The sequence below is a fragment of the Rhopalosiphum maidis genome, chromosome 2 (genome assembly GCF_003676215.2).
Source record: "Rhopalosiphum maidis isolate BTI-1 chromosome 2, ASM367621v3, whole genome shotgun sequence".
Classification (NCBI taxonomy): domain Eukaryota; kingdom Metazoa; phylum Arthropoda; class Insecta; order Hemiptera; family Aphididae; genus Rhopalosiphum; species Rhopalosiphum maidis.
Genome location: NC_040878.1, coordinates 32,138,593 through 32,152,618, shown reverse-complemented (window position 1 = coordinate 32,152,618; position 14,026 = coordinate 32,138,593). Strand labels below are relative to the sequence as shown.

General features: G+C 25.7%; 1 protein-coding gene across 1 annotated transcript in view; it reads right to left on the bottom strand.

Moving 5' to 3' along the window:
* Nucleotides 1–5,420: 5,420 nt before the first annotated feature.
* LOC113553987 (amyloid-beta-like protein) overlaps nt 5,421–14,026 on the bottom strand; it is an 88,081-nt gene continuing 79,475 nt past the window's right edge. Inside the window, exons 4-11 of the mRNA XM_026957602.1 lie at nt 9,742–9,957; nt 8,446–9,167; nt 8,134–8,324; nt 7,884–8,044; nt 7,522–7,814; nt 6,462–6,605; nt 6,265–6,378; nt 5,421–6,143 (exon numbers count right to left, since the gene is read on the bottom strand). Coding sequence (XP_026813403.1) covers nt 6,265–6,378; nt 6,462–6,605; nt 7,522–7,814; nt 7,884–8,044; nt 8,134–8,324; nt 8,446–9,167; nt 9,742–9,957 — 1,841 coding nt within the window. The 3' untranslated portion in view covers nt 5,421–6,143. The remainder of the gene's footprint in view (nt 6,144–6,264; nt 6,379–6,461; nt 6,606–7,521; nt 7,815–7,883; nt 8,045–8,133; nt 8,325–8,445; nt 9,168–9,741; nt 9,958–14,026) is intronic.

Genomic DNA, 14,026 nt, shown 5'->3' with positions numbered 1-14,026 from the left:
TAATATTAAATACTCAATCTACAATCGTTTCATGTTTGATCTATAGGCTATGTCTTAATTATTGGAAAATACTAAGATCATAATATACAATAATTTTAATAAATAATAAGCTACTAATATACAAAATAAAACTAGGATATTAAAAAAAAAAAAATTTAAATATTTTTGGTAGATTATTGAGTAAAATAATATACTAATATATATAATGTATATTATCATCTATGCAAAAATATATGTGCTATTATAAAGGGAAATATTACGCTCAAACGTTGTATGGATTTACGCCCTAAAGTCTTCTATTTTGGATAAATGCGCTTAAACGTATTTTACCTGTTATCGATTGCGAATTTAAATTCCACCGATTTTCAGATACGCAGTTAACCATTAATTTTAAAGTCGACGGAATTTGTCAAAAATCGACAATATGATTTTGATATAGGTTGATAGATTGCTTCCGCTCAGAATCGTTTTTGGTAGACAATGATATATAATTGATTTCAAATTTTACACACCCAATACCCATATCACTAAATCTGTGAGACAGTGACCTACTTATGATATTTAATATTAATGAATACTAGAGCGGTACCCACTGGCCACTTGCCTTCATTTTTCTTTTTGCTGTGTACCAAGTGCGTCTCTGGTTTTACTTGAGCATAATATCTGAATTGCATCCCCATTACCTGTGATAAATGAAATATTTAAAGGCGATATTATTGATTATTATCAATTATTTTAATGTTATCGTTTTAGAATATAAGCGATTTCGTTTTTTAAGTATTTTGATCATATTTTGTCCGTGTTATATGTTATATATACAGACATAAGCGGACATTTGGTTGAATTTTTAGGGGGGTTATAATAATCCAATGTAAAGTGATCCCCCTTTATATACACAAATAAGACATATTACCTTCGATTTTTGTGGGTCTTTTGAAATACTTGGGGGACTAAGCCCCACTAAGTCCCCTCCTCCAATATCCGCCTATGTATCCAGAAAAATATAATAATTGTCAATTATTGTCGCAGTGCAGTGTTAACGGAGATAACGTATCTACATTATGAGTAAGTAATTCATGATTAATTATTTTATTTGGTTTCTCACAAATATTGTTGAGACGTTGAGAGCTTTTTATTTTATTTTATGGTTAATGTTAACGAATTGATGGTTTAATATTATATTTTCTTCATTATAACTATGTCCAATACATTTTTGATTGTATCATTTTTAGAGTTTAATTAAATATGGGATTTTTATGTTTACTTACGACATCACCGTTCAATATTATTTTTTAAGTACTTTTGAAATCGAAATTAATACCCCATCAATAATACATAAATTACATTTTTTTTGTACATGGTTTATATTTTACTTGCAAAAATCAAAAGTTAAAAATTTGGTTCAAAATAAATATCATGCTTAGAGTAGTAGGATAACTAATAATTATTCATACATATATATTATTACAGTTTATAATTGATTGAGAAAAATATGTACTAAGCACTATACTGTACTCTATTTTGCCAAAATTTTCTACAATTTTGGAGGAATTAAAAACTTCATTAAACAAATTAAGTAATTTTTTATTAAAGAATCGTAATGAAAATTTGTTATTGGTAAATACAAATATTTTATTATTTTTACCAAAAGTAACTTAATTTTTTAAGCCATTTTGAAATAATTTTTGTTGATGGAACTTTCAAAAATTAACCAAACCTTTTTACTCAAATCTTCACAGCTCATGGCTTACAAAATGGTAATTTTATACCAATATTATTTTTCCACTTATTGATAAAGTGATAAGGAATCAAAGACCTCTAAAAAAGCGTTTTTGCACATTTTGTCTGGTTGTAATAAAATCATTAATCAATATCATACTTTCTCTAAAAAGAGTGTTTGTAGATTTTAAAAAGGCAATACATTTAGCTATTTTCATTAACTTAGCTTATTATAATTCTGAAAGGATGTCGATTTCATTTGGATCAAAGTCAAAAACTTAACCTATAGGAAAATACAAGCAATTGGTCTAAGTTCTGAATATAAAATAGATGACAATACAAAGAAAGACTTAAAATATTTTTTTTTTGATTACCGTTTCTTTATCATGACGTCGTGATCAATTGTTTCACAGACGATTTATTGTATTTATTAAACAATATAATTTAAAAATTTAAAAATTAGATTCATTTACTGATTTTATATTAAAAACATAAATATGTACTTATATTATCTACCGGAATTTAGTTTTCTGCCTTCATTAGGATAAGATTACTCGGCTACTACTAAAAATAACTAATATAGCTGTAAATATTTTCATTCTAAGCTCAATCCAATTGTTTATAATGTCCGTTCATACATTCTTAAAATGATTAATTCTCTGAAGTGTCTTTTTATGATCTTAATGCTAGACAATGAAGCACTTTAAACAACCGTTTACTGCAGACACCGTACATCCACCCAGATTAATAAAGAACAATTTTAAGACAATCACAGATTTCAATCGGAAATAATTAGCAAATTCAAAATTATAAAACAGTTATTAAACAGTAAATTTTTACCGATATCATAATATTTTTTGTTTATTACTATTATTACACAATACACGCAATAATACAATTATAATAAAACAAAAAAAAAAATGTTATTATTTCATCTCAAAAATTCCTAAAATAGAATACACCAAGTTAAAACATTCAATTTTCATTAAAGATGTATGATGGGATTAACATTATTAAAACCTAAACTTATCGAAACGGTTTTTCTTAAAATCTTTGAAAAAGTATAAAAATTCAAATAAATTCCTTCGATAACCACCATTTAATTATAAAAATTCTTAATAATTAACTCAATCCTTGATTTAATACATACCAATAAAATAATGAAAAAAACTATTTTGTGATGTTATATAGAAACTTATCACTTATTATCCTATAAGAAATATAAACATCATCATTAGATTATTTTGAATTTAAGACATAATTAATTTAATTATACTTTTTGTATGGAGAGTTTGAGTGATATGGTAGAAGTAGTGAAGTAGTGAAGGTACCTTTATTATTTCAAATTAAATATATCAAAACTCCTTTACCTATTAAATTAAACATTGTAATAATAAGTATAATAGTATATAATTTTATGTGCTATGCACAAATATACAAGTACAAATTGCTATAAGTAGTGAAATAAGAAGTGAATTTTAGTCCTAATTCCTAAAATTATTTAATTATTTTTTTACTTTTACAAAGAAATACAATGCACATTTAATAGTAATTTAATATAGATTTATTAATATCCATACCCGCAAATAGCGTTTGAGATTTGGGGGGGGGGCTGAAGCCCTAGCTACTGAATGAAGCATTGAAGCATTTATACAGGTAATTAACACCTATAAAAATTTTTAGTACAACATATAGGTATATCGTATACTGCTTACTTAATTACAATATTGACAGAAAATAAAACTTACTAAACATTTTTTTTTAATGTGCTATTTCATCTAGTTATAATAGTTGTCAAAATTATATTTATAATATATAATATACATTATACATTTATACACCACATAACTTTTAGAAAAACGTATAATAGCCAAATGGTATATTAATATGAGCTGCAACAATAGTCTCTGTAATAAGAATGCTTAATGCTTATTATTCTTAGTTCTTGGTAGGTATTATGGTTTATGGCTACAAGTCTACAATGTACAATAATAATAAAAATAATATCACGATAAATAAAATTTGTTCATTTACGAATTACATAATCTTAAAAATACGAACTCAAATTTTGCATTATAAACTATAATAATATTGATAAAGCTTAAAAAAAAAATAGGAAATGTTTGGGGAGTCTATTGAAGTGTTTGAGGGGGCTTAGCCCCTAAATCCCCTCTATTTCCGCCTATGTTAATATCTATAATTCACAAGTACTTACAGTCATCATTATTTTTTTTTGTTTTCAGTATTGATGATTGATTAACTGTGTTAATACATTCTATCTCTTAGAAAAATTGTTTTTATACATGGTTATTTACCAATACATATTTACTAGACTAAATCATGTTCATCCATTATTAAATTGTTTCTGGAGATTTATCTTAATACTACAAAAACATATTAAATACAAATGGTAAAAAAAAAAAATCAATGTTCGAAAACATCGTAAATTTTATCATTGAAGTAATTGGACTTTTAAATTACGATCTTATATGATATAAAGTCTTGAGAATGAATTTATTTGGAATTCTAAATAGGGTATAGAAGCTATATATTGCTTAAAAAAATATATTTGTTGCTCTATTTATGAATTATTTGTTGGTTTTCAGAATATTAATCTTTTTCTGTTGTAAAAATACTTAAAGAGATTTGAAACAATTTATTTTTTTATAATATGTATATTAGGACAGTCAAATGTAAATTTGGTCATTTAGAATGGACTAAATTTAATCTATAGTTTATACTAAAAGATCATGTTCTTAATATGACCAAATAGTTCATAAGTACTATTATTTATTATCTGATATATACACCTGGGAAACAACAAATTAATAAGTGGCATGATTGAGTTGAAACTAATTTACAGTCAGTTATTTTAATTTTTTTTTGTTTAATTCATTTTAAAAGGGTTAATTAGTTATGTCATTTGTTAATTATTTCCCAATTAAGTTAAATGAATACATTTAAATATAAGTAATTTATATTGACAACACATTGAGTATTGACTAATTTGTAACTAAGAAGTAGCATTATCCAAAAAATGTATCTTAAATCGTAAATTATAGTCGCTTGTTGAAAATGTTTTTAAATAATAATACATTTCTTTGATTTTAAGATTTTAATTATATATATATTAGGAAAACTTGATGCAAGAAATACGGATAAATAAATAAATAGACAATGTAATCAACCATTTCTTTTAATGTATACAATTTTATTTTTATAAATAAATTAGTTATACATACATTTTTAGGTAGGTAATGATAACATTTTGGAAAAACACTTAGTTATTATTATTATTATTATTTTAAGTTATATCAGATTCAAAAACATACGTTTTGTTCCATTTTATTCTTAAATTTACACAAAAATAATATAAATTATAATAGTATACTTTCTAAATGCTTAAATAATATACCTACCTATAATATAATATATCTTACTAGGTATATATTTTTATATAATAGAGTGATGACGAAAAAAAAATATAATAATAAAAATGAGAAATCTTAATTTTCCTAATAGGTAGTGTCTTTTAACAATTAAAAAAGTAATCTTAATTTAGAGTATGAAATAAAAAAAAACTAACTAAAATAATCAGAATTTAATAACAAGCGAGACGTACAATATAATATTGGAAGTTGTAGATAAATCATTATAACCATTATTTGTTCTTTTATATTGTTTTTTTACTATTATTTTTTGTCTATTGTTATTTTATTGTCATTATTAAAAATAAAATAATATGAATAATAATAATAATAAAGGTACTTAAAAAAGAAAAAGAAAATGTGTATACTATTTATCTAAATGTTAGTTTTTTTTTAAATTATCGTATATTGTATCATAATAATTATTATAATTCAAATATCTAATTATAAATATATATCTAACTTAATAATGCTGATGGTACTACATAGTTTAAAAAAAAGCACTAGACAAAGGTTAAAAGATAATTACAATGTACACGTTTTGAGTATTATTATTATTATTTAAATGTTTTCAAAATATTGTGTATAATATGAATGTCCGACATGACTAATGAAAAATAAGCATGTTTTGACTAGAACAATGCATTAGCAATTTCGTTAAAACTTTTCGTAAAATAATGGATATGTTATTATTGTTTTTAAATGGAATGAAAATAAAATGGCACTTTTGTCTAGAAGTTTATTATGGTCCTTCCTAAATCTATGCATAAAACGACGTTAATTTTGTAATTAATCAGATCTATATATATAATTATAATATATTATATAGATACATTATATATATATATAAATTAATAATATGTTCCTATTTGTATCACGTACATCCATATTTATTTAAATATTTATGCATATAGATAAATGGTTAAAAACGCTGCTGGGTGGTTAAAATCGTCTCCTTAAGTACGTATCTCGCTATGTGGGCTATAGTTTTTTTTTCTGAAAAATAAAAAATGAAAGTAAAAATTACATTTATGGTAAAATTAAACAAAACATATCATTTTCAATATCTTACATTATGAATTAACAAAGTTAAAATTATGTTGCACGTTATACTCACTTATTGATCTTTGACTTCAAAATATTTATAGGTGGGATTCTCGTATCCATTTATCTGCATATTGGCTACATGACGTTCTTCTTGAGATATACCTTGATCGACTTCGATAAATCCCTAAAGAATAGACAAAAAACGGTAGGGATTATAAAACAATTTAAACGGAAAAAGATTTAACAAATGCAGGACGATAACGTTACTTGATTTTGTGGTAATCTGGCGTTTCTCCTACGGATCACGGCTACTCCGACACAAATAGCAGCTATTAATGATAATCCAGCAAATGCCAACGTTAGATGGACGTTTCTTGAATCATGGTGGAAGTTCTTTCGGGTGAAGAATGTCTGCAAAAAGAGAGCGAATCGGAATGAATTAGATTACTCAATACCTATTAAGATGCACTGAGTACCTGGAAAATATTTAATGGGTGTGTGGGGGATGGGGAGATGATAAATTTATACACAATACAATATTAATTCTAGAAATTTAGTATTGAATGAGTTAAAAGTACTAAACAGTATACAATATACATATTTCTTATACATACACTATATTACCTACTATAATTATAGTTATACATCATTTTTATATATAGTTTTAAGTTTTATTAATACTCTAATTATAATTTAATAACTTTTGTATAAAATAAACTGAGAAAGTAGTTTTATTGTTTAGCAGGTTTAAATTTTCATCATAAGTAGGTCTTTGTAATGAATGTATTTAGTTATATAATTCAATGATAAATCATTACATATGAAAAACGATTTTGAGCAAAGACTGTAGTACGATTAAAAATCTAAGAATTTATAATAACTGTTTTAATTAATATTAATAGTATATTTTTTGATTATTAATTTAGTATGTTGAATTTTCACTAGGAACATTGCATATGTTATAAAATAATTATAATTATAAATCCAACAAGAACAAATTTATAAGGAATCTTGTGATACATTTTCAAGTCTTGGGTATTAAGGTTAAAAATATTATAAAGTTAAAATAGAAAGTAATACATAAAGCTTTGTAAAATTTTAACTTCAATGCTTATAAAAAAAGTATGGTTACATCACATTATTGATATTTTTTAATTGTTATGGGAACAACTTTTAAGTAACTATATACTAAATTGATACGATTTTCGACTTAGAATCAAATATTTTATCAACATAATTGAAAAAAAACTTTAAAAAGTTATTGAATAGTTCAAAAATGACAAAAATTGTCGAATATTTTGGAAAATTATATTATTACTAGAATTACCGGTTCTCCATGACTTATGTCATGCACTTGGGCATGAGAGATTTTCGGTTCGGAATCGTGGTCGTGGTGTTGTACGGCAGCGACTGGAGCGGTGGCGGCATTTTGGTCGGGTTTGATCGCTGAGGGTTGTTGTTGAGCTTGTAGCTGTTGACCTGGGTGTGGTTGGGATTCTGTGTTTTCATTAGCGTCGAACTCAGCAGCTGTTTCAACTTGAAGTTTGGCCTCCTTTGATTCGACCATTTCGTGTGGTTGTTTACGTTTCATTTCCATCGGATATCTTGTACGAGATTTTTCTATACAAAAAACGCATTATAATATACAAAAATGAATCAATTGTTAGTCGACAATAAGCTCTTAGCTACCTTCTTGTGTTGTTGAAATTTCTTCCTTGTATTTATCCAGTATACTAGCTTCGGCATCACGGGTCATAGCTAACAGAGATCCTGGAGTATCATCCTTGCTCCTAAGCGCTTGGATGTAGTCTGACATCAACTGTGAAATCTTACGTGACAGCGTTGGATATCTGTACGAAAAGATAGAATGACAGTAAAGTGAAATATGTATTTTTAAAGTAATTATTTGATACAATAATATTCTTCCATGCGTGCTTACCTGTAAAGCATCTGTAGCGATTGGTTGACCATGTGATCAATGTCTACCAAATGTTCCAACGTGACTGATTTTTCACGTTCCGCCAATTCAATACTAGACGCAAGCAAGTGTCGGTAATGTGCTATTGTGTGATGACGGTCCTTGTGCAACGATCTGAGAAGTTTCTGAAGACATTTCTGTACTTTGTGTGTCTGAAATTAAGCATGAAAGGCATAAGTCGTATTAGTATTTTTTATAAATAATAATAACGTGATCAACATAAACAATTACATCTAAATAATATTACGTTTGATTAAATAATTTAATATTTACATTCGGAGGATTTTCATTGAGAGCGAAAACGTAACAATTCATGGCTTCCTTCTTTCTATGATTAATATGGGCGTTCACTCTTTGTTGATGCATAGCGAACAGTTGGTGTTTTTCTGCTGAGCCTTCTTCTTCTAGAGACTGTACGGTCTGTTGGAATCGGAGTGTCATTCGTTGTTTGAATTCTTCAGCCATATGCGGGTCTTTGGAACGCATTTCTTGGTACCGTTCTTCTAAATCAGACCAGTCTTTCATAACTTTGGTCACTTTTTCACGGTGCAATTCTTCCAATCGGTTCAGAGCTTCTTTGTACAATTTATGTTCGTCTCTGGGATCGAAATGTGTGAAATATGTGTCTGGGGTCGGTAAGTTCCTGATAGGGTTGGATGGTGTAGTGTGAGAGCTTTCGGGAGTAGATGGTGGTGGAGGAGGTGGTGGTGGTACGGTCGTCGTGGTTGTAGTTGCTTTCCTCGTAGTTGTCGCCATCGTAGTGGTGGAGGTAGTGGTGGTTGGTGCTGCAGTTGAGGTTGAAGTTGATGACATGCGAGATGGTGGTATGTCATCGTAGTTATCATAATCATCGTCATCATCTTCTTCATCATTTGTTTCATCATCATCATCCTCGTCATCATCATTGTCGTCAATGTCTTCTTCTATGTCAAATTGATCCGAAGAGAGAAGGCTATCTGCAGCTACGGGTGCCGTTTTCTTCAATTGAATTTTATCTAAAATTCCCAAATCATAAATATATCAATAAATAGTAATTAAGAAATTTAAATCTAATATTGTTTACCGGGTAACAGTAAAATGATAATTAATAATTATTTATTAAAATTCTATGAGAATAATTTACTTTAATTTTGGAATCACTATCAATACATTTTGCGGAAGCTTTATATATTTTATGTAATTTATTTCATAAAATTAATCGTAGTATTAATTGATAATTTGACAATCTCGTTTACAAAGTACTTATTATTAAACAACAGATTTTAATTTTTAAAAATATTTGTATGTGTATAGATAGGTGAGCATTTTATATTATATGTACAAGTAAATATTTTCAATATGATACTTTTTTTTAAAATTAGTGCTCAATAACCTTATATTTTTTGTTTTTAACTTTAATTCATATTAAAAATAATTAGTTACATAATCTACGTGAATATATAGTATATTAATTATACACCCCAAAAAACTTATTTTTTTATTATTATGAGAACATTTAAATCATAATAAATAATAATTCACGCATATATAATATTTTTTTTACAAGTATTTGTGTGATAAAATTCTTACCTTTATATGGACAGCAGACAAATTCTACACCGGAAAACAACGATATGCCACAAGGGAGCAACATGGCGAAACTTCTTAGGTTATGGTCACGATCCTGACAAGCTTGACTCGCAGTTTGGTTCCAGCGATCAAAAGGCCAGCATTTGCTCTGATTATGTACGTGGTCGAATATACAATTCTCGGGAACCAGGAGAGCGTCACTTTGGAATTGTCCTTCTGTAAACGTACAAATTACATTAAATTTACGTGATAGTAACGCATTTATTTACTTTTTTGGTATGTTTATAATTTCAGGATTAATGCAAATAATGAACAAACAACTAACTTTGTATGCACCCGTATAATAGAACATTGTAGAGCAAATTGTCAACAAACATTTAGGAAATTCATGAATTAAATTTACCAAGGTGGTAAAGTTGTTTATTTAATACTAATAAGTTGTAGAGTTGTAGTTAGTAAAATCATTACACCTAAAGATACAAATATATAATTATATCAAAGTAATGTTATATTTACTGGTTTGGGTTTTATACCAATCAAGTTTTAAACAAATTAACGTTAAACAGTTTAATAGATTATTGTTTGAATAAAAAAAAAATAGAAAGAAATAATTAAATATCTGTGTTAAAATTAATATAAAATTAAAAATGTATTATATTATGCTTTTCATAAAAGCAATAAAAATGTGTAATATTTGATTAAATTAAATTAGTTGTATTGGTGGATTATTAAAATATAATATACAGAATGTATATTATGTCATTGTATGTAGATTGTATATAATTATTAAGTAAAATACAATTTTTTTTTTAATGCATAAATAAAAATAGAAATAAGTCCAACTTTCCGATTACGATAATGTAATTAATAAACTAATATAAACGTATTTTATTGGATCTCTAATAAAAATATACATTGGTTATTATATTATAAACATGTACAAGAGAGGAGGATCAAATGAAGAAGTCAATTATATATTTTTATAAAAAAGCATTTTAAATCTACTGCGAACATAAAAATTTAAATGAGTCCTACGTAGACTAGTAGGTACAAAAGGGTAAAGGTATCTATAATAATATCGAATCATATTATATATGTATATGAATTACTACAACAAAATATGGAACTAAATAGGTCACTTACAAATTGGAAACCGAATCCCTTGGAATACATCTCACTTAAGAGCTTTAATTGACATATTAATAGAAAAAAAGGTAACCTATAAAGTTATAATTAATAACCTTTTTAAATTATTTTAATAACTAATAAGTAATAATATGCAATATTTTCTGAAGGATGATTAACTTCGTTAGTACAAATCCTCAAGCGTAGCAGATGACTACATATTCATATTATATTTTAGTCTAGTAAATAAAATACAACTTTAAGTACAATCGAAAAAAGACGACAATATTTTCTTCGTTAATGTTAAATATTAGCCATAGTGACAATTTGAAAGATCAAAGAGTATTTTTTGTAAAACAGATTTAAGACATAAACGCTCTGCTATAAATCGTCACATGGTGCAACAATGCAGAAGTATAATTTACTAGACAGAATGAGCTTTTTTATTATTATCGCAATACACAATATATACTTGATATAAATTATATTACACTTGATATAAGAGTTAACGTTTACACCGATAATGTTTGTAATAGATGATTTTTTTTTTATAGTTCTATTCGAGTGTTTTGGTTATGGAGTGTGCGTGGCGTTGCGCAGAGACTATATAGTGTTATTGGTTAAATTATATAGTATAATATTATGTATTCACTCAGAGCTGTGTCATTATGGTTTGACACCTCCAGAGTAAGATTAAAAATATCACCCCTCACTTCATCATTAATTTGTAATTTAATAATTTTGTCGTTGTCGTATTGCATTGATATTTTATTATATATTTTTAAATAGTTTTTTAAAAATAATACGATAACTTAGGCATTAGTAAATGGTTTAATATATTATAAAAAAAAAAAAAAAAAAAAATGGAAATTAAAATCAATAGCTATCTTTGATTATTAATCCATTATCAACTTCAGTAACATACTATCTAATAATTTGATATAGTTGTTATTTGTAAGAAATATCCAGAGTAGAATAAAAAATTGTAGAAAAATATTTGGCATTTATTTTTAAATGATTTATTTTCTTACTTTTAAACCTAGTAAATTTATAAATTAATTTTTAATTTTACTTGATGAATATTTAGTTTGATCATGATATTTAAAATGGCCTGATAAAACAGAATTATAATTGCTAATAAGACCAATTAAATTTAAGACTATAACCTAAATTAATTGTTCATGTTTAAAAATTAAACATAGTCTATTACAACTTTTAAAGTATGTTTCCATTTATCCTTTTTATTTTTAATTTCTACATAATATGACCAATTGACTCAATTGAATTATTTTTTATTGTCTTTCTATTCAAACATATTCATACGGTGTTTGTTGCTATTCTCACGTTTAGATATTTTTGGATTTAGCTTTTTTTAATTAATAAATTCATTTAATAAGTATCAGGTGTGTATTTTGCTGAAAAAGAAGTTGTTATATTAGCAAAAATCATTCATAGAAACCAGTATAAAAATTTGGATTAGAAGTTATCAGCCAAGAACGCTTAACTCTTTTACTATTTGAAAGGATTTTATTAAACCAATTGTAAGTAAAACCTCTTTTATCAGTTTTATTTTTAGATAAATTAAAGTTTGTGTTTTTCTCTTGATTGGAACTATGATTAATTAATAACGTAAGAATTTTATCAGCAATTGGTTCCCAAGAAGAGGTATAATTATATATTATTAAATGAATTATGAATATTTTAATAACCTGTGATTTATTTTTAGTATTATTTTCAATATCTACATTTTCTATTCTATTAACTTAAGATATATTAGCATTTTTTAATATTTCATTTTCAGTTAATAATTCCTCGGGACTTTCTAGGGATTTATTTAGTGTAATGACACTAATACACTTAGTTCGTTTATTATTGTATCAGTATTATTTTCATTAAAATTAACAGTCAAATTTGTTGATTGATATTTTTGAAATGGTTTATTGAGTAAATTTTATAATTTAAATTTTTTCTTATATTTTGCGAAAGGTTTAGTGAATCCTTCATTTGATACAATCATCTCTCCTTTAGATGTATCGAAACGTATTTTAATCATTTTTGTATAATTCTTTTAATACTTAAATTAATGTTTATTTAGTTTTAACTATGAAAATCATGTATGCAATATTTTAAACTAAATGTATTTACAGTATTAATATATATATAATGAATAACGTAAATAAATTATAAAAAAAAACGTAAAAATTTATTTGAAATTATTTATTTTGTAATTAAAAGGTTTAAAAATAAATTTAAAATTGTTTGACCTATGGATTAAATTTTAACTGTTTTTGTTATAGTTGTAATTTACCTGTCTGAAACTTTTTAATAAGGAGACCAAAAGTAGTTTTAGAAAAAATAAGGTATTATTTATTTTGTTTTGCACTCGTTGTTTTAGTACCCAAAGGTACACATCTGTAAGTTCATCAGTTATCAATAAATATTGTAATCTTTATATTAAATAATAATGATATTTGATATTTACAATTCAATAATGTATTTTTTTTTTAAATCACTTATTAGAGAGATAATATTTTTTTAGTAATCTAAAAAATAAATAAATGTAAACTTGTTTAGCTTAGTTAGTTAGGCAATGAAGGTAATAAAATTAATATTGAAACGTTCGTTAGCTCTTGGTGTACCTATAAAACGATTTGCGAGAGCCGAGTGTACAAAGATATCGGTGCCAGATTATAATTGTCTCGAGAGCGTAGTACAAGCAAGGCGATTGACGAGTTTTTAAGCCTTGGATAATCTTTTAAGAGTCTATTGTTTTTTAATTATAATTTCAATGATGGTGTAGGTAAATAGGTATATGTACTCTCTTTTATGCGAGCTTAAGCGTAAAAACGAGGAGATAATATCCGGTGCGTAAAACTTGGGTAAAATACTTTATGTTATGAATTTGAATTTAAAATACTTAATGAAAATATTATTCATTGATTTTAAATATTTCACATAAATATTAATATAGGTATTAAATATTGAAAAAATATACACACGTTAACAGAATGTAATAATTTATGACATTGGGTGATAGTTTATGAACTACATTAAAATCGAATTTTTAATTAATTTAAAATTTGGCAATTATACATTGCTTAATTATTTTTAAAACTAAAGTCCATCTGTAAAGTACAGTTAATTTAGTTATTCTTTGTTT